This window comes from Chionomys nivalis, chromosome 7 (genome assembly GCF_950005125.1).
Source record: "Chionomys nivalis chromosome 7, mChiNiv1.1, whole genome shotgun sequence".
Lineage (NCBI taxonomy): Eukaryota > Metazoa > Chordata > Mammalia > Rodentia > Cricetidae > Chionomys > Chionomys nivalis.
The window spans coordinates 36,677,164-36,702,989 of NC_080092.1; the positions used below are offsets into that span (position 1 = coordinate 36,677,164).

The following is a 25,826-nucleotide window of genomic DNA, read 5'->3' on the forward strand; positions in this document are numbered from 1 at the left end:
TTTGTGACTTGCTTACTTCACTTTTCCTGTCCTTATGCTGACCCATGGGATAGCATCTATGGGTCCGGTGGTGGCTTGAATGGGAATGGCCCCAAAGGCTTACATATCTTATATGTTTGAGTGCTTAGTCATTTGGCAGTGGCACTGTTTGAGGGCAGTCTTATAGGAGGAGGTGTGGTCTTGTGGAGGAAGTACACCAGCCCCCCCCCCCCCCGACACACACACTGCTTACAGAGCAGGACATAAAGCTTCCGGCTACTGCTCCATGTACACACCAGTCATGTGTGTCATTGTGCACCCTGCCATGATGATAACGGACTAATTGAGTCTGTGAAACTGTAAACCAACCCCCAATTAAATGCTTTTTTTAAAAAAATAAGAGTGACCTTGGTCATGGTGTCTCTTCACAGCAGCAGAACACCAGCTTCCTTCTACCGAGGCCGATTTCCCATTGTATGTTCATGCAGTGTTTAACTGATCTGCTGCTGTGAAGCACACAGGTCACATCTGTAAGGAATGACACCGTGCACACAGATGTTCACACCCTTTCTAGAGCACACTCCTGATCTTTCGGCTACATACCAAGTGAGACTGTTGGTTATATGCTGATTGGGTTTAAACTGGGGAAGGATCCATCAGCTTGTTTTTTAGAGCAGACTTGGATTCCCAGTTCTCATGTGTGTTGCCATGTCTGGCTTATGTATAATTTTTCAAAGATTTATTTTTATTTTTTTTTATTTTTTTTTTAATTTTTTTTCTTATTAATACAGTATTTATTTGTCTTCTCTCTGTCAAACCCTGAGCCAATCACTTTCCCCAGACTTCCTGGGGAGGTACAGGAAAAGGAACATACAGGGCAGACGGGACACAAAGGAACGATGGGAGGTGAAGTGGAGACAGCTGCGTCACATGGCGAAGAGGATGAGAAAGGCCACCATTAGGCAAAAGAGCCCCATGGCCTCTGAGAGGGCAAAGCCCAGAATGGCGTAGGAGAAGAGCTGTTGCTTCAGAGAAGGGTTCCTGGCATAACCAATGATGAGGCTCCCAAAAACAGTTCCAATCCCAGCCCCAGAGCCAGCCACCCCAACAGTAGCAGCCCCAGCCCCAATGAACTTGGCGGCTGTGTCGATGTCCCTGGAAATGACACTGGTTTGGAAGCTGCGGCTAGGGACGAGCGAGGTCAAAGGATGAGGGACTGCCAAGCTGCTGAGGGCCTCATCTCTCCGTGTCTGTGGGTTCAGCTCCACTGCAGATAGAGGACGGCTCAGCAGCTGAGAGGTGCTCCTGACCAAGGAGCGGGTGGAGATGAACCTGGAACAGGCATACATTTTCAGGGGTGAGGGGCCAAGGCAAGAGAGCTGCTCCCAGGGTAGAGAACCAAAGATTTATTTTTAATCAGGTGTAAGCAGTACCTGCAGAGGCCAGAAGACATGGATCCCATGAGTACCAGGTAAGTGCAGTAAGTGCTCTTGACCACTGAGCCTCCTCCCCAGCCCCGTTCTTTCAAGGTTTTTGCTATAGAGATCTTCTACCTCCTCCGTTTTGAGTAGGACTCTTTAACTGATTATACAGAAGTTATGATCTTTGTATGCTGTTTACCAGATCTGTTTTCAAATGTGGTCTTTTAATTATAAGATCTGATCATTTATAAATAGAGACACTTTGACTTATTCCCTAGTCATATCCCTTTATTTCTCTTAATGCTCCCTCTCTCTTGACCCTCTAATAACTCACAAGAGATCCTGCCTCTGCCTCCTGGATGCTGGGATTAAAGGTGTGTGCCACCATCCCAGCTTTATTATATTTACCCCCAACATTTATCTAATTTTGTTGATACATATTTCATCATTAGGCAATCTTGTTATCTTTCTTTTTGTGTGTATGTGTATGTAACTACATGCAAATGAGTGTAGGCGCCAAGGAGGTCAGAAGGGCAGGAATTCACTCTCAGGTCTACTATCTGTATCCCGGGGCTCACACTCAGGGCATCAGCTGTACCTACTGTGCCATCTTGCCACTGAAAAGACCTTCATTTGAAGTGAACTCTTTCAGTGTCTTAGGACATAGAGGACAAGTTATCAAAGCTTGTTAACAAATATTTCTTTAAAAACTCTTCTTATTTAAGGAATTCCGTGTGACAGCTCTGAACCCACCTGACCCACGCGCCCTTGGCTCCTGCAGGGCCCCCATTAAAACGACACCGTGGACCTGTATCACAGGGCAGTTAGCTAGCTTGCTGGTTCCTACCACCAGATTCACTGTCGCCCTTCCTGAAGCCATCAAGTCAAGGCTTCCATACGGATGCCATTCCAGCAGGATGCTTTGACAGGACTGAGGAGACGCTGTTGCCGGAGGGAGATGTGTCAAGCCTGGTGACCTGAGCTCCACGAGTCCAGGTAAGGTCTGTCCTCTGACATGTTCTTGCTGTCCCTCAGAGGCTGAGGCAGGAGGATTAGTTGGTGTAGGAGTTTCAGGCCAACCTGGTCTACACAGCAAGTTCCAGGCCAGCAAAGACTACGTAGTGAAACCCACCTTAAAAAGATTAAATTACCGACTTTGAACTTTCTTTGGAGCAGAGTCTTGAAGGCTTGCATGAGGCATGAACAGAGTTTTCCTGATACAGCCTCTCAGACGAGAGGCTTTCATGGCCTCACCCAGCTTACATTTATTATTACTCAACAAAACAAAAATCCTCTTAAAGGAAAGAATGATGAGTTGTCTGCACCCATGGACTGCCACTGGAGAGGAGTAATGCTGAGAGGTTCTATGTAAGTTCATTAAAAGAAAGGAAAAATCCAAACCAGGACTAAAAGAAAACATTTATTGAATCAAAATCAATACTTTCTTTTTAATATCTACAAGCCAACAGTGAGCTCACTTTATTCAAGAATGAACACAATGTACAAAAAAAGTATGCTTCTATTATAAAAATACGTCCATCTTCTCTTCCGGTGCTGAGCAGAAGTCACTGAGCACATGGAGGCCGCTCTACACCAACCACGGGGAAGCTAATGGACAAAACTCCCCAGGCCCACTGGAGAAGCCGCGCCCAGCACGTTGTTGCTACCAGAATCCACATGGTGCAACCTGCTGTTTCTCTTGCTTACAAGTTGTTACCATGTATTTCACAAAAGTATTAACAATATAATAAATTCTGGGTACAAAATCCTATTAGCTCCAATTTAAAAATGAGATGCATTACTATGAGGGAACAAATGAGTTCCCAAGGTTTACAATCTCATGTAGGGAGGTGCGAAGGTTGCCTCCCTGCATCCTTGCCAGCATCCTTAAGCCTCCATAGAAAAACATCATGTACGAGGTTAGTTACCGTGTACATTCTCCTGACTTTACTGGAACCTTCCAGGGCACCTGGCTGGTGCACTGTGTACAGTGTCACTGTGGTGAGAGAGGTCTGAGGCAGCTGCAGGACCAGCACAGGCTCCGCAGCCTTTGGCTTATTAATGACTGGCCTTGGAGCAGCAGAGTGATGGGGAGGGGACAATGGCTCCCTGTGCTGTCCCCATCCGTCAGTGCCGAAGATGCCAGGAAACCCCTGTCTGTCCTACAGAAAGTCTGCACACAGCAGTGCCCTAGCAGGAGCCTCACCCTGGCTAAGCGAAATGACAAACTCAAGAGTCAGTGTCCACGAGGTGAGTTAAAGACAACAGTGGACTAAATGTTTCTCCTTGACAGGCTCTCTCTGTGCTCGGGACTGACACCTATGAATGGTAAGAATAGAAAATCAAAGGATCAGGTCATCCAGTGTCCCACCCTACTGTAAGTTCAGAAGAAATGCAGGAGAAATGTTGTCAGCTTTGCCTGCACTGGCCTCCTGGCTCCTCAAGCAGCATTCTCAGGACGGGACAGACGAAGGCAGAAGGCAGAAATGATCACAGTTTCTCTAGACAAGGACCTAGCTGCCTTCAGCACTCTGATTTCAGTTATGCTCATCTTCCGAATGCATGCTCAGCTATCAAAGGCAGTTAGATAGGAACATGGGCCACAGGGCCCAGCTACCTACACTTAACTGGGAAGAGAGACAGAACAGGACCTGAGCAAAGGCCTCTTGCGAACCACAGAAAGTCACTGTGAGGGCTGCTCACTGTCAGTGAATCAGCCAGGCAGCAGGTTGCTGTTGGAGGCTGCCATTGCCTCCCTAGTAAGTGGAACACTGTAAGGCCAAGGGCTCTGCAAGTCAGAGCTGGTAGCAGAGGCCAGAATTTAAACAGAAGCAGACAGTACACACGGAGTGAAGAGCTAACAGGACAAAGATGCCGGGAAACTGGATGGGCTTCACCACAACACTCAGATATACAACTATCTGTTCACAATCACAGGTCCTTACACACCAAATAAATACACCGAACATTTACAGCCACGCGACTGCCATTGGAACACAGGCTTCTATCGCTGCTCTAATGAGACCAGAGCCCGGTGTGATTATCTATAAAGAGCATCCTCAGGCCGCTCAGGCCAGTCTGGCATCCCGTGGGGTCCCCTCTGAGCAGCACCACAGAGTGTGCGGACACGCGCTCAAGTCTCCAACAGACTCAAAGGACTACTGTGCTTGTGGGCCTCACACCTTCAAAATATCCATAAATAGTGGCGGTAACTACAGGCCTCTGCTCACCAGGGAAACGTAAGGCGGAGGGGCTGGAGGCGCAATGAAAAGGTTTAAAATGGGAAAATTATAAAACAATGCTAGCAGTCACAAAAAGACCATGCTAAGATCCGATCCATGTCGATTAAACATTGAAAATTCAGCTACGATCCAAAGAACTCTGTCAGAGTCCAGGCATGCAGGCCGCTGATGCTGCCTTCCTCGGAGCAGGAACGTCTTGCTGGAGATCACAGGGGTGAACAGGTTGCCGCCACGCTTCTTTTTTATAATTAAAATAAAGGAAATCCAATCACAAGACAAAAATATTATAGAACTGTGGACAGAAAAAATACAGAAATTCTGACCTATAAAAGAAAAATTCAGATTATTTTTGGGTTTTTTGTTTGTTTTATACACAGGGTCTCTCTACATAGCCCAGGCTGGCCTTGAACTCACAGAAATCCCCCCACATGCTGGGATTAAAGGCATGAGCCATCTGACCAAAAATTAAAATTGCTTTTACCCTCTTAGGTAAATCCTTCTTTTATGTAGTCTTTATTTTTCATGAGAAGCTTATAATAAAATCATGAGACTGGCGTGCACAGTTATCAGTGCTTCTGCCAAGAGAACACACAGCATCGTGTCACAGAGACACAGGCTGAAGCCTCCTCTCCCCAGATGCTGCCTGCTCAAGGCCTTCCGATAGGAGAAAGCCGGACATCTAAACCTAAAATGGAGCATGAGCCCAGGCCACAAAGATCAGCCGACTAAAACTTAACTAAGGCTGGCCCAGTTGTGAGGTACTCACGGGTGAAGGGACCAGGGCTATCCTGCCTTCGTGTCCACGAGCTGCATCTGCACGCTGGCAGGCATGCCACCTCCATAGCCTCCCTTGGATTGCATCTGATTCTGAATGGAGCTGACCTAAAACAGAAAGGGACAAAAGAGAAGCTCAGCAGGACCAGGCGGTCAAGGGAGTGATCTCCCCGTCTCCAGGACGTGTACACAGGCAAAGTACAAACTCATCCTCAGACACCTCAGCGCAAATGGTGAGGCCAGCATGGAATGATTTGTTGTTGCTTGGCATTTTTTTTTTTTCTGTTTGTTTTTGTTTTCACCCAGGCAAGATCTCCTGTAGCCCAAGCTGGCCTTCAACTTGTGGTTGTACCGCCTCAGCCACTCATTCTGATGCAGAACCCTAGTAGATTGGCATCTTAGCCACCTTCCCTTCATCAAAGACACACTACAGCCATGTTTGCTTTTTAATCCTGTCAGCCTCTGCTCTGTGGTGAAACCAGAGTCACGTTCTCGTGGACTGCACGGTCCTGGAGCAAATACACAAGTCATCTTTTAGTTTGTCACTGCCATTCCAGCCAAGTTCCTCTAAATTAGAGTGAGTCAGGTCACCCTGCTGGAAGGAGGAACCCAAGCAGGAAGTTTGGAGGTGATGCCCATTGATGACTCCCCCAGAATGGTGGGGACCATGAAAGTCACTTCCCAGAGCTGAGACTTGGGGAAGCACTGTGGATTCCTGGACAACGTTCATAAATCAGTTTACTGAGTGCTACTGAGCACTTACTGGGGCACAAAGAAGCATGGGCCCTTTTCTCTGGGTATCCTAAATCAATATTTCATATTTAAGGAAAGTTCTCAAGTAACAGGTTTAAATATGCTGGAAGAGAACATATGCGTGCTTCAGGACTCTGCCTTACAGGCCCCACTTCCGTTACTCTGGGACACGGACTTACATGGAGCACTGCACACACTACCCCTGAACACCTGTATTCACCACTGTCCCTCAGCCCCTTAGCAGTCTGCAGCCGACATGCGCACAGGCTCCATAGATGCCTAAGAAGAAAAAGATGTGTTTCCTCAAGCAAAGCAGCAATTCTGCAGTGTCAAACTGAAGGGTCAGAATCTCCTAATAATCAACTTATCAGTGCTGAGAGCAGTCACGTGACTGCAGGTGTTACCTACCGTGTTTTAAAACTATTGCTAAAGGCTCACAGAACTCTTTGCAGCAAGAAGTTGAAATTAAAAAGTAAGTTTGCAGGTAGGGCAGTCCATACCTGTAAACACAGCACCAATACATCAAAAGTAAGTAAACCAAAGCTGGACAGATGGCTCTGGGGTTAAGAGTACTGGCTGCTCTTCCAGAGGACCTAGGTTCAATTCCTAGCACCCACATGGCAGTTCATGCCTGTTTGTAACTTTCATTCCAGGGATCCAACACCCTCATATAGACATACATGCATGCAAAACACCAATGCACAGAAAATAAAAATATTTCATATACACATAAAATTAATTTTTTGTATATAATATATGCATACATTTACATATATTTATGTGTATATTTATATATGTTTATTTAAGTAAGTCAATAAAGCAGGCTTGGGAAGAGCCGTGTGTTCAGTGGGTCCATCAGTGAAGCAGTGCAGGCCAGGGAGGCACCTGTACACAGGAGCCTGCTCCAGTCTCAGAACACAGATGGGGTGGGAACGTCTGTCTGGGTAAATAACATTGCTATTCATGGTTCTGTCTTGTCACTACTCATACAAGAAAACAGTTTCTCTCACAGTCAGGTTTATCAAGTGGGAACGGTCAGTAAGAATTCAGCATTCTGCAGGGAAACAGCAGGCTCATTCAATGAAACCAGTACCAAAAAGGGGTATACTGGCTCTACAGAAAGAACATCAGTCCCAGAGAAGACTCCAGGGGCTTGCAGGGTCCTGATGCTGTCAGCACAAGGGGCTCCACCTGAACTGGAGCGAGCAAGCAGCAGACCTAAGGACACTTTCCAAAAGCAGGGCGCTGAGATGGATTTTAAAAACAAGGGTTACCAAACACCAGAGCTAGATTTAATCATATGAAGTAGCTAAGTAATGTGTTAGCATCCACATAGCCTGAGGCAGCAATACAAGTTCAAGACCAGCTCAGTCTCCATTTCTAGAACCTGTCTCAAAAAAGATCAATTCTGAAGTGAAGATACTTATTGGTGAGAAAAATAATAATGAGCATCTGATAAATATGCACACCACCCAGAGAGGATCACAGCCCTGTGCTCTCTCCTCCCTGCTCTCCAGCACACGGGCAGCTGTCCCTCTGGACACTGTGACACTCAACAGGGCAGTCAGCAAAACAAGGCCTTCCACAGACTGAAAACGGGAGCAACAAACAGCTCCCTTGTTTTCTAGTCACTGAGGGACAAGGGGTTTGCATGTACCAGACACTCATTATCCACTCTATGCCCAGTTCTGTTGATCCTGGCTGGGAAGTTTGAACACAACTGTGACAGACCGAAAGAAAATGGCCTGGCACTATTAGGAAGTGTGTCCCTGGGAGTGGGCTTTGAGGTCTCGGATGCTCAAGCCTGGCCAGTGTTGTCTCAGTTTCTCTTCCTGATCTCAGCTCCCTCTCCAGTACGTCTGCCTGCATGCTGCCTGCCATGATGACAATGGACTAAACCTCTGAACTGTAAGCTGGATCACAATTAAATGTCTTCCTTTATAAGAGCTGTCATGGTTATGGTGTCTCTTCGCAGCAACAGAAACCCTAGGTAAGACAACATCTAATTCTGCTTCTACAACACTGTCAGTTCAGTAACACCAGGGTCCTCCTTGGTACCCTTAGACGAACACTACAGAAGAGTCCAGATGAGAGAACTGATCTACTCGGGCATGCACTAAATCTCTCTATGTATACAGCAGTTCTCCTTCATCATTTCAGGTACTTTATAACCAAGGGCCCGACATGGCAAATGTCTGCTGCCCTGAAGGGATGCGTGCAAATCCCAACGATCTGCTTAGCAGGAAAGACCTCCACCACAGAAGCTAACACCTCCAGCATTCTAACGTCTTCCTTCAGGGAAAACTGACATTTTATGGAGTAAATGTGGGGCTGGAACAGAGCAAGCAAGATGTGACTGCCTTGCCGAAAAAGGTACCAAGCCACGTGGCTAACAAAGAATAATGGGCTAATATAAAAGTTAATAAGAAGCCTGAGCTAATGAGCCAATCAGTCTATAGTTTTTAAAAAAATGTGGGGCTGGAGAGATGGCTCAGTGGTTAAGGGTGATATAGTTCTTGCAGAGGACCCAAGCTCTGCTCCAAGGACCCAACCATGTCAGGTGGCTTCCTGTAACTCCAGCTCCAGGGGATCACACTCCCTTCTCCTGGCCTCTGCTCATGTGTGACACATGCATACAAACACAGACACAATAACTAAATCTTTAAAAGAGTATGTAAAAAGCAGTTCACAACAAGAGGGTAAATATTAACTAATATTTACCTATTTGGTTTTTAGAGACAGAGTCTCTATGCAGCCCTGGCTGTCCTGGAATTCACTATGTAGACCAGGCTGGCCTCTGAACTTAGAGATTCTCCTTCTGAGCACTGGGATTAAACACTGATTTCAAAGCTCACCTGGGAGTCCCATGGCGCGATAAGAACCAATCATTAACTAACCCATTCCAAATCTAAGATGTATGTTCACACTGAGTGTGGCTGTTCCTGCATGACGTAGCCTGACTTTTGCATATCAGCTACCACATTTCCCATGAATATTAAGTCATCTGTATTCTATTTAGTAGCATATTTAATACAATGTCAATAATGTACAAGCAACTGCTAGATAACTAGATGATATTGCTTAGGGAGTGATGGCAGGAAAGGTCTGTGCAGGCAATTTTGTTTTCAATCTGAATGGCATAATCTAGTTCCGAACTCACTTGACATGATGTTATTAAAAGTTTAAAAAAATCATTTCAAAGGTTTAAGTCTGTCAAGACAGTTTCCCCTGGGCCATGTCCCACCAACACACTTACTGAGTTCATCCCACTAAACAGGTCTCCGGATCCTACATGAGCTGTGTGCACAAAGTTGGTTGGCTCTCCAATCATACTTCGGTCAATCCGTCGTCGCCTTTTCTAAAATATGAGAAATAACATATTGAGAAAATGGTCTTCTTCCACAACAGTCTGAAAATTCAATCCTCACACTAATTTCTCTCTTAAGGATGAGTAGTCAAGATGGCTTGACCAAGCTTGTCATGCACGTCACAAAACCTGTGTATGGAATCCGTGGTGGAGAGAACCAAATCCCAAAGGCTGCCCTTTGACTCCCCGTGATGCTGCAATGTATGCAGATACACAAGTACAGCTTTATCTGAAGGAGCATCTGGAAACTTTAGCATAGAGCAGTAAGTAACAAGTTTACTCACTAATATTAATATTATTAATATATGTGTATAAATAACAATAAGGTAATTATTAATACATACATATATTAATAATATAATAATATGGTAACATGTACCTGCAACCCCAACACTGAGAAGGCTGGGGCAAAAGGACCTTTAGTTTGAGGCCACCCTGGGCTACATTATGAGATCTTTTCAAAAACAAAACTAAAAAAATAGTTTTGCTTTTTTTTTTTTTTTAAGACAGGGTCTCTTGTGGCCCAGATGGGCCTTCAGCTCCTGACCATCCTGCCTCTCTCCCAGATCTGGGATTAAAGGATTCACTGCCATGACTAGTTGAAATAACAGATGTTTGAGGAAATATTTTATCTGTCTGCACACCATACATAAAACACCAAACATCGTATAACACCATTAATATGTATGTTTATGTCAGAAATAACTTATACGACAAATGTAAAATTACCCTCACCATTAACCAAGAACATGTGTGACTTGACCACAATGCTCTTGACTTTAAACACAATTTTCCAGCTCTATAACATGTTGGTGATACTCTGGTGTCATAACTTGGGTACCCTAACCCTTCCACACTGGAATAAATCTGTCATTCAGCTGGCCTGCGGGTGAGGGTCAGCCTTAGTTCTGGTCCATTTACAGCATGGTGACTGATGCCATGCCCAAACTCAACAAGGTTGGGGCCTGCCTCTTAGTATCTGCCCACTCCATTTCAGTTCTGTGACAGGGTCTCATCTACACAGTGGAAGCCTGTCTAGAAGTCACTGTGCTAGTGCTGAGATTACGGGTGTCACCACTCTTGGCTGCAGTGCTGGACGGCTTCCCAGTAAGCAGCCAAGCTGACAAACACTCCCCGCATCAGGACTGCCCCTTCCCCGCTGCTCATCCAAGGTTTGCACAGATCCCGTGGATAGGACACGGGAGTAGCTACAACTGTAGCAGGGTCACTGTCCTCACAGCAGCCTGCTCACACTTCTCTGGTAATAGCACACCACCTCAAAACTGGCAGCAAACTGACCTGTAGGAACGGAACCTCAGGACACGACATCCAGTCCACAAAACTGCAATGTTGCTGCCATTTCAGAGTCCTAAAGTCTGATACGACAGATTCTGTCTAAACATGACTTGCTATAAACACACAGAAGTGGAGAATTCACATGTACATGGCAGAAACTGCCTCACAATCTTGATTGTTATCGTTGCAGAATAAGCCTAAAAGCAGCAGGATACTTTTCTTTGGAAATGTCTGATTCCCCAGAGTGAGTGATAGCACGTGCCTTCTCTGAGTTGGACAGGCTTTATTCCCAGTAACTATGCAACAACAGGGATTCTGAACTTTCTTGCTGTTCCTAGAGCATGCACACTCACTTGTTCGCTCTGTGTGTGTGTGTATGTGGTGGGGGGCAGATCTCAGAGTTTGTGTTCATCCACTATTTTACACTGTCTCTTCATAACAGTTATTTTCATTTGAAAATAACTCATTCCCTTCCGAAGTTGACTCTTGAAGGCTGGCGTGTGAGCGCTTCAAGCTCACAGGCCAGCCAGCTCTGACTCACCTCTGCAGCAGGGTGCAAGCAACTAGGACACTACAACACACATGCACTACGTGTGGCCCCTGTGACACTGTCTTCCATGTTTTAAACTTACTCTGAGGACTTTATATGTGTATGTAGTGTATTTTGATTGCACTCATGCCCATCACCCTCTCTTAGCCCCCCCACTGAACCCTTCCTTCCCCCATAGCCTCTCTCATTCTCACTCTCATGTCTTTTTTTAATGATCTACTGAGGGGTTTTTTTTTGGGGGGGGTACTCAAGACAGGGTTTCTCTGTGTAGCCTTGGCTGTCCTTGAACTTACTCTGTAGACCAGGCTGACCTCAAATTCAAGAGATCCACCTGCCTCTGCCTCTGCCTCCCGAGTGCCAGGATTAAAGGCACACGCCATCACGGCACGGCGACCCACTAAGTTTAGAGGTGTTTATATGAGCATGGATGTGAGTAGGTTCCTTTTAGACTTTCTTTTTGTTCTATTTTATTCTTTGAAAATTTCATAAGTATATAAAAAAGTATATAAATATAAGTATATTTCCCTTTCAGTCTCTACCTTAGATTTTTATTTAGACAAGGTCTCTTCACGTAGTACTGCCTGGCTGACCTGGAACTCACTATGTATTCCAGGCTGGCCCCAAGTTCACAGAGATCCACCTGCCTCCTGAGTTTTGGGATCAAAGGCTCATGCCCCCAAGTCCAGTGTAACTTCGTTTTTGAGACAGGGTCTCTCTCTCCCTCTCCCTCTCCCACTTCTTCCCTCCCTGCCTCTCTCCCTCCCTCTGAAGCTCACTGACTGACTAAGTTGGCAGGTCAGCAAGTTTCAAGGATCTTCTTCATTGTTTCCCTGGGTTAGCAGATATGCATGGCTTTTTATGTGTGTGTTGGGAATCCAAACACAGATAATTAGGCTGGAGAGATGGCTCAGCAGTTAAAAGCACTGGCTGCTCTTGCAGAGGACCCAGGTTCTATTCCCAGCACCCACACAATGGCTCACAGCTCTCTGTAATTTCAGTTTCAGGGGCTCCAACACCCTCTTCTGGCCTCAAGAACCTGCACACACACAAGATGCAAGTCACACATGCACCCACACCCACCCACACACACACACACACAAAACAATTCAACCTCCAAACCTAAAGGGCTCCTCTGCACAGCAAGCGCTCCAAGTCTTACTTAACAAGGAGGCCTTGGCCTCCTCACCGACTGCAGCTCCAGAGCAGAGCAGTAATAACCGTCACTGCTATGGGGAGGCCTTGCCGGGGCGCACCTGTGGGGATCAGAGGACGACTGTGGGGTCTGTTCTCTCCTACCTCGAAACAGGTTCTGGGGCTTGAACTCAGGTCACTGGGCCTGCATGGCGAGCACCTTGACCCACTAAGCCATTTTTTCCCTGGTCCTTACAATGGTTTTTTAGGAGCTCACTCTCAGATGTCACTGGCGTGTGCTAAGCCTCTGTGAATACCTGCAGAGCGGCCTTTAACATGGTGAGGCCACACTCACTTGTCTTTTTCTGTATTGTTAGACAGGTCTTGCCTGAGTCCTGGCGATCCTGGAACTCCTTATGTACACAGAGCCCCAAACTCAGAGATCCCCCTACCAGTGCCTCCCAAACGCTGGGATTAAAAGTGTGTGTCACCACACCCAGGTCATTTATGCTTTATTTCTCTAAATTTAACCTCCAGGTCTGTAGTAGAAGTATCCTTACTTGAGATTTAGATTTAAAAGGTAACAGAAAGCCAAGAGAGGGGCCAGACCCTGTGTCTACACTTGACTCACCCAATTCAAGTTTGTCTGTGTCTGTACCACCACATTCACCCTACTTCCTGTTTGGGGCAATAGAGCATGGTTCTGTAAAAGAGCCTTTGAACCAAAGCAAAAGAGGATATGGAATGGCCTCGTTCCCCTTTTCTTTATGCTATTAACTATTAAATTTTCATTAAATTTGCCTTCAGAAGCTGTTCTTTCTGGTACACCCACGTAGACATACTTCAAATCCCGATCAGTTTCCCAGCATCTTAAGTGAACCGATTACCAGTGAGGGCGGAGACAGAGGTGTCTAGGTTCTTGGCAAACACCATCACGAGGAGAAGAGGGCAGCAGCTGTGTCCCTTGGTGCAGTGGGCCTGTAGGAATGGGGCCTATCCCAAGGTTTCACAGGAACCACACTTCTAGGAGCAACTGCCTCTGCTGTGAGCGCAGCCGCTAGACAGAGATCTGGCACTATGGAGTCACTCCTTCCAGGCATCCCTAGGTTCTAGCACCCTGCCCTCAAGACCTCTATGCCCACCAAACACTCGCATGCTTGGAAGGGACCACACATGGCCCCCGCCCCCACCCCCACCAAGTGACTCACTCCAGCTGCTGGGTGACTAAGGCTGGGGGGGGGGGGAGCTCAGTTCCCTTCAGCACATTCAAGTCCTAAGGCAGGACACGGACACTCCACAGGGCCACTCTCACACAGAACAAGGTGGGAAGCTGCCAGCACACTCTTTTCACAAAGGCACATGCTGTCCACAGAGTCCTAGGATGTGAGGGCCCAGGAGGCGATGAAGAAGGAGGAGGGTTGGGGAGCAAGCACAGGAGCCCACACCAGTCAACACAAGTGAGCACGGCCATCCTCTGTTCCTTCTCCACAGTCACTACGTGTCTCTGGATGTTTCCCTGTGGCTCACAGAAAAGGACTCCTACGGTGTGAGCTTCCCTTGGCTCCGTGCAGTTATCTTGGGAGCGGAGACTGACACAGCATATACCAATAGTCACTCCTTAATCACAGGATTCTGATAGCTTATACTGCAACAAACCAAAATAAATCTGAACTCCTTACTACCATATCTCAGCTGACTTTCCCCATTGTCCCAGAAATAAATTGTTAAAGTTCCACAGAGTGTATGAAGAAATACGTTTTTACAGTTGTACAGAGCCCACGACGGCAAAGCTTACAGGTGACAAGACCTTCTGTGTTTACTCCAATGTACTCCATTACTGACACTCTATGATGTAATGCTGCAGAAAGTCCAAGGAAAGACTTTTGCCTGATCACCTCTACTCTAGGCACACCTGTTCACGTTTGTGCCTCTGGCCTCTGACCTCTGACCTCATGCAGAATGAAAAGCATTTTGAGTACGGCAGGGACTACTTGGACGCTGGCAGCTAACGGAGTGTTCTGTAAGAGTGAAGTAGCCACTCAAAGCCTACACAGTGGGGCTGAGAGCGCCCTCTCAAGCTTCCTGTTTTGCTTTGCTGAGGCCCAGCTCTGGAATTCCCCTGGCTGCTGACACTCCATCTGTGTTTGTCTTGAATTTTTAAAACTCTGCACTTTGAAAAGTGTGTTGTTCCTTAGGGGAAAAAAAGTTCACTTTATGCCTGAAAAATACTGTGCGGTTGGTTGGTTGACAGGGGGAGGGGATCCTTCTGTATAGCCCTGGCTGCCCTGGAATTTGCAATCCTCCTGCCTCAGCCTCCTCAGTACACCTGACTTTGTAATTAGGAGATTTATACTCAGCCCTGGTTGCCGGCAGCTCCACCCTGCCTCACGTCTCTAGATCCTTATAGCAAAGAAAATCTCCCCCTCTGCACTGCCAGATTTTCCTTTAAAAAGGTGAGCATGATGAAGTCGCTCCTCTCCTAACAGAAACATCCAATCTGTCCTCCTCCTGTGAAGAGAGCTAGGCCCTCAGCTGGGATTTCTTGTGCATATTTTCTTCAGTGACTAATTACTAACTGAGCAAACCAGGCTGGCCTTGAAACTGTGGGTCTCTCCCTGTTCCCACCTTTGGGAGCAGGGGAATGTTCTTACTATGTGTTAATATCACAGATGGAAAGATTCATTAAAAATATTTTTAATGATGTATGTTTGTGTATGCATGTATTTATAAACATGTAAACAAGTACCCAGAGAACAGAAGAGGATATGAAATCAGGTGGAACTGAGTTACAGGTCATCCATGGTGAGCTGCCCAACTTGGGTGGTAGGAACTGAACTCAGATCCTCTGAAAGAATAGCCAGTCAGATATTTAAATATTTTAATAAAGAGGTAGTTTTAATATAAAAAAAGAATATATATTATTTATATATTATTAATATATATTATTAATTTTGGATAAGTAAAAAACTCTAACAAAATCTTCAGTTACAGAAAATGTGTGCCATAAATATGTCATCCTAAACTTTATCAGCCTGTTACTCTTTTTTTTTCTTTTTTCAAAACAGAATTCCTCTGGGTAGCCTTGCCTGTCCTGGAACTCGCCTTGTAGACCAGGTTGGCCTCAAACTCAGAGATGCACTTGCCTCTGCCTCTGAGTGCTGGGAATAAAGGTATGCGCCACTACCTGGCCTTGTTACTGACTTAAAAGGAATGAAATGGAAGTTTTTTGTTTATGTATCAAAGTCACATGAGAGTCAGAACCCGACCACAGTAACCTCAAAGGCCTGATTCTCCATTCTTGCAGGTTCACAAAATCCAAGAATTAAAAAAAAAGAAAATTAATTCTATACTATTGGTGTTGGAAAAGCAACTTCACTTTGGCCATTTACAAATTCACAACCAAGAAAGGCAAAGACTTTCATGCCCTCGCACAACAGAACTTGTAACTGCAGACTTTTTTCCTAAACACAACAATCTCCCAGATGTGGTCGGATGATTTATAAACAATAAGGTCTTTTGAGCAATGTTTTACTCATGAAAGCTGCCAGTTAGCATGAGCTCTTCACGTGGCCTGCAGCTAGAGGACCACGGTATGACGTCAGGACAGGGAAATAAAGCTGGCACTTATTTGCCAACTCTTTTTCTTAATTATTTGAAAACAACAGTTTTTCTTCTCATTCACCAAAAAGGGTTTTCTGACTTTTCTTTTCATGGTAATTGTGGTGGCCGCACACACCTGTGATGCCAGTGCTTGGGGATGAAGCAAGAAGAATCCAGGTCCCAGAGCACATGAGCCCCGGCGTGTCCCGCACTTCCCCAGAGGTGACTCTGTCTCTGAATTGTGTACTCAAGTCTACAGCATGGACTACACCTACCTCAAGGGCACTAAAAGTTTTCTGGTGAGATAGAGGAGGAAAATACAAAAACTATTTTTATTTTTCATTATTTTTAAAGATTTAAGTCCTACTAATATTTAGTATACAGGTTGCCATGAGGCTATTAAGTGCATTGATTTCTACAAAAGTTATTAAAAAACAAAAAGTGTTGCATTATATTAATACTTAACCACACTTGAAACAAAATCTACCAATGAAAAATGCACCAAGACAGACTCCACTCACAGACACATGCCTTTCAAAATGCCAGAATGAATGACTATGGTAGTTTGAATAAGAATGGCCCCAATAGATTCATAGACTCGAACACCTAGTTATCAGGGAGTGGTGGCTACTGGAGAAGGACTAGGAGAGGCCTTGTTGGAACAAGTATGTGGGGGAAGCAGAGGGTCATGCCTTTGAGACACGGAGATTTCAGCCTTTGAGATTCTAAGATTTCAAAAGCCCATGCTAGACCTAGTTTTCTCGTTCATCTAGTCTCTCTCAGTAATTCTCTTTGTCTCTCTCTGCCTGAGGAGCAGGATGCTGCTCTCAGATACTGCTCCAGGGCCATGCATGCTGCCATGCTTCCTGCCATGATGGTAATGAACCATCACATGACCAACTCTGTAAGCAAGCCTCCAATTAAATGCTTTCCTTTATAAAAGGTGGCCTTTGTCACACTCTCTTCACAGTGACAAAGACACTGGCTTTATGCTGCATATGTTATGAACAAAAGTATGGAAGAATTGAATTGGGGGATTTTATTTCAAGAAATTTCTAATTTGTTATGAAACTCATGCCCTGATAGTCAAATGAGTCAGCATAATGCATATTGAAATTTGACAGCACAAAACTAAAATTCAATACAAGACCATAACATTCATTCAGCGAGACCCTGTGTCAAAGGAAAAAAAAAAAAAAAACAGAACAATGGAGAACTGAGGAAGACACTGTGTGTCAATCTCTGGCACACAAGCATACACTCACATATGCCTATCTGTGCATAAGAACGAACGCACGCACACACGCATGCACTGGAGCCGAAAAGCTAAGAAAATTGCTCAGCTGGTCAAGTGCTTGCCTACATGCACAAGGCCCCGGCTGGGTCCCCAGCAACACATACAACCAGGTTGGTGGTGCACAACTGTAACCCAACACTCGGGGAAGGAGGTGAAACCAGGAGACCAGAAACCAAAATCACATAGAGTTTAAAGTCAGCCTGGTTTAGATGAGACCCTGCCTTTAAATAAATAAGCTTTCACATGAAGACACACATCCAGTTTCGTCAATCTATAAACAATGCAAATCTAACTGAAATCTTAATAAGTCTCTTGGAAACCCTGACAAACTTTGAAACTTGCACAGAAAATTCCACTAAGACTAGCTAAAACATAAAATAAAGGACAGATCTGCCCTCCCAGACACCAGGACAACATAAAGTAGAAAAAAGAGACCATGACATCAGCATGGTATTGAACTCATGAAAAGCAGAATGAACAGACTCTGTGACTCATGCATGATGTGTGGATATAGATGAGTATTTCCAAATATTTTAGTACCCGCTACAAACAAAATCGCTTATGGAGCATGCCTACAATACACTATGACAGACCTCATACTAAGGGGCAAAGGACTCCCAAATCGGGGACTTAAGTTTGGTGAGGTAGACAGTACAGGACACAGGAAGGCACTTGTCATCAGTCTCTGGCTCTCACAAGTGCGTACGCACATGCTGTCAATAGCTTGTATTCAGAATACTAAAACTATGCCTATGAATATGAAATACAGAAAATCACACTGATCAATAAAAACATCAGGATGTGCTTAACTTCGTGCTGGAGATGTAGCTCAGTAGGCAGAGCGCTAAGTGTGCGAGTGCTGACCTGAAATCCTAGCACTTGGGAGGTGGAGGCAGGAAGAACAAAAACACAAGTCAGCCCTGGGTCTGGCGGCGCATGCCTTTTATGCCAGCCAGCACTCTGGAGGCAAGCAGATCTCTATGAGTTCGAGGCCAGCCTGTTCTACATATTGGGTTCCAGGGCAGTCAGGGCTATATAGAGAGACCCTGTCTCAAAAACAACAACAACAAAAAAAAAAAAAAGTTTAAGGTCATCTTTGGCTATCTAATAACTTTGAAGCTAGCCTGGCATATATAAGATGCCTCTTAACATGAGGTTAGCAAGATGGCTCAGTAGGTAAAAACACTTGCGGCCAAGCCTGTAGCGGCATAAATGAATGCAGACAGATTGTAAAAATATATACAGCTTTAATGGGGAAATAGACTTACAGAACCAGAGGTTCCCGCGGAGAACAGGAAAGCAGAAGGGGCGGCTGGGAGTACGCCCGCAATCTTTATAAGTAAAAAATATCCTCGGGGGACCCCGACCCCTGCTAGCAAGGTGATTAGCTGGGTCTCCCCTACATCTCCCCTTTTTGTCTAAATAAGATAGAGCCAAACCAAATACAACTATATACAATAGGAACAAATAATATCCACTTAAAAACCTGAGAGAGCCTTAAAAAAAAAAGGGGGGGGGGAGAGAAAGTTTAACACAGCTTTTGGCTGTTTGTGGGTTGCATGCTGCAAAGAAATTTTCCTGACTCAGCAGCAGGAAAAAACTGGCTGTTTTAAAATGCCGGCTTTCTGGGCTGTGCCGCCATTGCAATCTCTGTCTGGCTCCTGCGGGAGACAGTCTTTGAATGGAGCATTTGGAGTAAAGTGCTATGGCTTGCTTGATGGCAATGTGGACTGCTGTGTGCCTGGAACTGTGTGTGGCTCAGGGGCACCAAATGGTTCTGAGGCAGGAGCAGCTCAGCTCCGTCATGCTGAACTGTGCTGGTCTCAGGCAGGAACTACCATAATTACCATAATAGCACAGTTAAGGTTTAGACTGGGCAGGACACAGGCGGTACCGTATTACCTGTACATGGTGCAACTTAAGTTTTTAAGAAATGCTTAATATTTTAAGAAATGCTCCTGGATAGTAAAAAAATTACAGATTCACAATAAAACAGATTCAGACATAAATGAGTCACATTGTTGGATAAATGTACGTAGGCTTGGGAGAGAAAAGAAAAAAAATATACAGAATAAAGTTAATGTCTTAAAAAAAAGGATAAAGTCTTTAAAGAGACATAGTACAGATAGTTACAGATTAAAAGAAATAAAGAAGCCGGGTGGTAGTGGCGCACGTCTTTAATCCCAGCACTTGGGAGGCAGAGGCAGGCGGATCTCTGAGAGTTCGAGGCCAGCCTGGTCTACAAGAGCTAGTTCTAGTAGTTCTAGGACAGGCTCCAAAACCACAGAGAAACCCTGTCTCGGGGGGGGGAAAAAAAAAGAAATAAAGTAAAATAAGCCACGTAGAAATGGAAAATTCACAGAGAGTCTGGATTCTTTGTATTATTGTGTTTTCTTTAAAATTTTTGAGTGTAAAGGAGCTAAGTACAGAGAGACATTTCATTATATGGGCTGCCAAGCAGAACCAGAATGGATATAAGGGTATTATGTCTTCAGGATTTGGGTCTAAGGATATGATGCTTTGGAAAGGGTCTTCTTTTGTTTTCACACAGGATGAGACCCTATAGATTACGTCTATCCCAATATGGTATGATAGACCACGCCCTCCTGAAGGTTGCTGTGAACACCCTCAAAAAATTACTTCACTCAACTGCCAACTGAGATAAACCTGGCACACAGGTTACACCCTAAACGATCTGATTAACAGCGCCCCCATTCAGCAGGAAGCAGTTTGGAGAGAATAAACTGCGCCCATGTTCCCAAATATTGTTTATAAATGTTCTTTTATATTTAAAGGGGTATATGATATAGATATGAATAATTTGCATTGATATGGATTTTAAGGTCAATTTTGTTATATGTATATGTGTTTCTGCTCTTTATTAAGGTATTGTGATTGTAAAGATCATTTTAAAAATGTAATGTATAATTAGGAAATATAGGTTGTTAATGGATAATCATTGATAATAGTCAAGTTTGTAGTCATGTTAGTTAAATTTTATAGATATATAGAGATATATTTCAGTTAGATAGGCATTCTTCATATCTTTCAAAGACTGCAGAATATGGCATTTAAAATATTTTAATAACTTAGGGCTTTTCATGACAATGAGACACGTCTGCTCTTGGCAGCACCAATCTACTTCAAGAGGAAGATGGGCACTGAAGAGGCTCCTTATGGAATTTGATAGTCATTTGGGCAAGAAACTGCTCTTGCCTGGACTGTTGCATAAACTGGACACAGAGAACCCACAGAGAGAGGACTGCTGAACTTGCCTAAAGGTGAGATGGTCTTTCGGGGTTCCTGACTCATGAAAGAGTCTGCGAGACATTCTGCAGGACACAGCAAAAAGTGACTGAACTGTCTTTGGAATTTCCTGCTTGATGAAAATGTCTGCTGGATACATGGGCCTGAAGGCTGAAGATGGATGCCCCAACGGTACAAAAGAACTTTGGGTGACTGTCCAGGCAGCGAGATGTCTCTGTCATTTCTAGAGTTTGAAGTTTCTTAGTTCTTGTTTACTTAGGTAATATTATATCCTTCTGGAGTCTTTGATAGAGTTGAAGAATGGATAGTTATAGTTTTCCTTAGTTATGATAAAGGATAAAATAGATATAAATATTGTAACTGTAATTCTTGCTTGATAACTGTTTTGTTATATGTAATTTTACTATGTCAAAGTGAACGCCTTTCTTTTTTGTTTAAACAGAAAAAGGGGAAATGATGGAGGTGGGTCATCTTTCTATCTGTTGTTTCATTGGTTAATTAATAAAGAAACTGCCTAGGCCCATTTGATAGGCCAATCCCTTAGGTGGGTGGAGTAAACAGAACAGAATGCTGGGAGAAAGAAGCTGAGTCAGGGAGTCGCCATGATTCTCCCACTCCAGACAGACGCAGGTTAAGATCTTTCCTGGTAAGCCACATTGTGGTGTTACACAGATTATTAGAAATGGGTTAGATCAATATGTAAGAGCTAGCCAATAAGAGGCTGGAACTAATGGGCCAAGAAGTGTTTAAAAGAATACAGTTTCCGCTGGGCGGTGGTGGCGCACGCCTTTAATCCCAGCACTTGGGAGGCAGAGGCAGGTGAATCTCTGTGAGTTCGAGACCAGCCTGGTCTACAAGAGCTAGTTCCAGGACAGGCTCCAAAGCCACAGAGAAACCCTCGGGGCATAAGCTAGCCATGCGGGCGGCTGGGTGCCGGGGATGCAGCCCCGCCACTCTTATTACAACACAAGCCTGCCCAGGGACCCATACAGTAGAGATGGAGAACTGACCCCCACAGTTGCTCTCTGACCTCCACTTATGTGTATGGCATACACATGCCTCCCTCAACTAAATATATAATGTAATAACATTTTTAAAAATTAAGAAAGAGAGGGAGCTGGAGAGATGGCTCAGAGGTTAAGAACACTGACTGCTCTTCCAGAGGTCCTGAGTTCAATTCCCAGCAACCACATGGTGGCTCACAACCATCTACAATGAGATCTGGTGCCCTCTTTTGGCCTGCAGGTATACATGGAGGCAGAACACTGTGTACATAACAAATAAAATATTTTTTTAAAAAAATTAAGAAAGAGATGAGTACCTGGGTGGTAGTAGACACCTTTGATCCCAGCACTTGGGAAGCAGAAGCAGGCGGACCTCTTTAAGTTCGAGGGCAGCCTGGTCTACAGAGTGAGTTCCAGGATAGTTCCAGGGCCACACACACATACACACAGAGAGAGAGAGAGAGAGAGAGAGAGAGAGAGAGAGAGAGAGAGAGAGAGAGAGAGAGAGAGAGAGAGAGAGAGAGAGAAGGGAAGGAGGGAGGACAGGAAGGCACAGTAGTGGTGGTGCATGCCCTTGATCCCAGCACTCAGGGAGGCAGAGACAGGCAGATCCTGATCTACATAGCTACTTCCATGACAGCCAGGACCACACAGAGAAAGCCTGTCTCAAAAAATAAAATAAAATAAAAAGGGAGGGGGAGGGGGAGGGAAATGGGAGGTGGTGGCAGGGAGAAGGCAGAAATCTTTAATAAATAAATAAATAAAAGTGATAAAAAAATAAATAAAAAGGGAGGGTGAGAAGTAAGGGAAAGTTTAACCTCATTAGCAATCAAAGAAGAGTAAAAACAGAATTTCGTTTTACCCATTAGGCTGTTAAACATCATTAATGAAACTCCTGCAACAGCCAAACCAGCCAGCGTGCTACAGGAGCTATTTGTCCCTATCCTGTGAGACTGACTGTGTGCAACCCCACAGCTCAGATTCCAGTACACTAAAGGGCAAGAGCATACAGACAGGATGAGAGCCCAACCAAGGGACAGGTCTAAGGCACCCTGTCCACCAACAAAACAACCATTTCATGCTGGCTAACCCTAGCACTGTTTAGCATCGCTGCAATGATGACTCTGGCATAAAATGTATTCTACAGATTCACAAAATTAAAGAGGATTTGATTCTGTCTTTTAAATACTAATGCATTGATTAGTTTTTTAGCTGTAACCTTGAGGTACCTATAATTTATAACTGCAAGGTTATAAATTATAAGGATACGGAAAGAAGGGAGGGGTTGGGGGGGGAGAGAGAAGCAGGCGGGAGGGCAGAGAGATCCCAATGTGAACTGGATGAGATCAACTTAAGCACTAAAAGGTGAGACAGTAGCTGCTGTCTGTCTACAAGACACCTTCAGGAAGCTGAAGCAAGAGGGCAGTGCAACTTCCAGGCGAGCCACAACAGAGGGGTTCTCTCTTAAATCAATCAAAGGCTTTCTACTGCCTCTGACTCTCTGCAGCTAGCTCTCCAACAGCTCCTAGTGGGTTAAGAGTACAAATAACAGGGCTGGATCATGAAAACTCATCTATGCTGTTTTGTCAAGAGGCTTCCTAGTTTCTCAAGGGCCTGCAAATGAAGACAATGTCACTTTCTCTGTACTTCAACTCTAACACCTGCAGTAAGAAATGCATCTATAGGAAACACTTGCATTGGTCACCTCTGCTGCTGTCTTAAAATGAGGAAAGGTCGACTTTGGTTCAGCCGTGGTGGCTTCTGCACATGGTTGACTGTCCCATCACCTGAGAACACATCACAGTGGCACACTAAGCACAGAAGCTGCCCTCTCAAGAAGAAAGAGACTTCTGAAGGTATCCTGCAGATTACTGAAGACTCCAGTGAGGTCTGACCTGAGGGTTCCAGCACCGCCCAGAACTGAGACAAGCCTTTAACTGCAGATCCAAACTTGTTGATGCAGACAGCACTGCAGCCCCTCAGGAAACAGGCAGTTTCAATCTACCATAAATAAGTCTTTGGAACTTCTGGGTTCAATCACACTAATACATTTAGTCCTCTTCAATGTCCTTCCAAAACACAGGGCCATCCCCCATCTTAATTGATAAAGGTAACTTTTAAAGCAAATCCAATTATAATTATGATTCCATGTGAAATTAAATGAATCATGAACCGGCACTTCTGCTTTCAGAAGGAGAGTTGTGAAGCCAGAGCGCCTCAGCAGCCACTCTGCTGCTTCACGTGGCTCCCTGGAATGGCAAACACCCCAACTGCTTCCCGGGACTCCGCTGTTTCTCTCCAGCTGCACTAAAGAACAGAATACCGCAGTCCAGCAGTCCATCCCAAGCCCATTCCTTGAAGATCCACAACTCTCAGTCATCTGCAGCTTCCTCCCACTTTGCATCATGGCTTAAAACTACATTAGAGCAAAACAATGGCAGAAGAAAGCCAATACACTGCACACTTATCTGACAGCGGAGGAAATGCTGCTCTGTGGACGCAGGGCTGGTCACCCAAACAGCTCAGAAAGGGTGAATGCTCTCCAGCTAGTACCTTAGCTCTAAGATGCAACAGTGTTTTTACTTTGCAAACAATCAAATCCACAGTTTCTATAATCTGGAAAAGCTGACGTCTCTGGCCTCGGCCCCACAGTGTTTTCAGCTCCCAGTGTACTGTCTCCATGGGCATCCGCTCCCTCTACACTGCCTTTGCTTACTCCAGGCTCTTCTAACTAAACTCCGTCTCATGGGTGTGGGTGTAGCTTTACTCCCCTAAACTCTTGCTTCTCACCTTCTTAGAGGCCTTCTCTGGACTTATTTAAATACACACCCCTGTTTCTCCTACATCTCTTTCTTCTTTCCCAGCTTTCCTTTCCCACAAAGCAGCTATCACCATGACATCATAACTACTTATCTATAGAGTAAGCATCTCTTCCACCAAAGTGAGTCCATGGCAGCAGTAATGTCTGTTCACTGCTGGTCCATCAGTACTTGGCTTGTTCAGAAATTCTAGTGCTGTTAAGGCACTGACACATCGAAACTGAACAAACTACACCATTTGCCACATGAGGAGATATGATAGGAAAGGCAAGCAGTTTAAACAAACGAGCATTCCCTAAGAACCCATGCCACACCTGAGAAGTCACCAGCAGTCTACTGCACAATAACCAAAGAACTCACTTCCCGTGAAAGCTGCTGATGACACTTTTTAAACTAAGTTACAAGATGTAAACGCTCAATTAAAAATCTACAGCCTTAGTGCTCCCTAACAGCAGCTGCACATCTGTGGCCCAGCTGGAAATACCAGGATGCCGTCATGCTACACAGTGCACTGCGCTAGCATGGAGGGCTGCAGAAACTGCCTCCTAGTTCCCTTCCTGTGCAAGGCTCTTCACTCTGCACTCATGGAATGTGCAAAAGCAGGGCTAAGGAGTGGGAGAGCTGGCATGTGGCACTTTACCCTAGCAAATACTTGAGAAAACGTACAAGGGACCCAGTAACTTTCATAGAAGGCTACAGTAACAGCAGACATACAGTTCTGTGAAATTTAGAAGGACGCCAGATTATAACTGCTCTTTAGGTGTATGCTTGAAGCCAACAGCAAAGTATTCTTCAACTATGGTGACCACATAGCTTGTTGTATATGTTTTCTCCGAAAGTAAAGAAGGCTAAGGGTTTCTGTGAAGTAGTTCACATAAATATATAGTATGTAACTGGCATGCCAAATGTTACACAAGTCTTTTTGGAAAGAAAATAATCCATTTCCATTGTCCGTCTCTTGTAACTCCAAAGCCTGGGCTCAAACAGCATGCTCAATTATGTATTTTATTATGTACACTCTTAAAACATGGCAACACGGAGTTGAGAAGATAGCTCATTGGGTAAAGTGTTTGCCATGTAAGAGTGGGGACTGTAGTTTGTAAGAGTCAGGGGCATGGCAGCCCACCTGTACTTCTAGCCTCCAAAGGCAGAGAAAAGACACCTCTCCAGAACAAGCTGGTCTGGGTATGCAGACAGATCCTGCCTCCATGACTACGGTGGAAGAACAGCTGAGGATAATTCTTGACATCAACCTTGGGCCTGCACATGCACATATGTGCAGTTCCAGCTGGTCTAGAACTACATAGACCAGGCTGGCCTCAAAGT

At 44.9% G+C, this 25,826-nt stretch overlaps 2 protein-coding genes across 4 annotated transcripts in view; both read right to left on the reverse strand.

Moving 5' to 3' along the window:
* Nucleotides 1-758: 758 nt before the first annotated feature.
* LOC130878298 (ATP synthase F(0) complex subunit C2, mitochondrial-like) lies at nt 759-1,370 on the reverse strand. The gene has a single exon (XM_057776189.1). The coding sequence runs from the start codon at nt 1,326-1,328 to the stop codon at nt 906-908; it is 423 nt and encodes a 140-aa protein (XP_057632172.1). The 5' UTR covers nt 1,329-1,370; the 3' UTR covers nt 759-905.
* A 1,431-nt stretch (nt 1,371-2,801) lies between these two features.
* The window catches only part of Cdc42se2 (CDC42 small effector 2), a 72,196-nt gene continuing 49,171 nt past the window's right edge, over nt 2,802-25,826 (reverse strand). For 2 of the 3 annotated variants that reach the window (XM_057776190.1, XM_057776191.1), the window contains 3 exons: nt 9,426-9,527; nt 5,409-5,524; nt 2,802-4,965 (listed from right to left, as the gene is read on the reverse strand). In XM_057776190.1, the coding sequence (XP_057632173.1) occupies nt 5,426-5,524; nt 9,426-9,527 (201 nt within the window). In that variant the 3' untranslated portion in view covers nt 2,802-4,965; nt 5,409-5,425. The remainder of the gene's footprint in view (nt 4,966-5,408; nt 5,525-9,425; nt 9,528-25,826) is intronic. The other variant, XM_057776192.1, reaches the window with a different exon arrangement.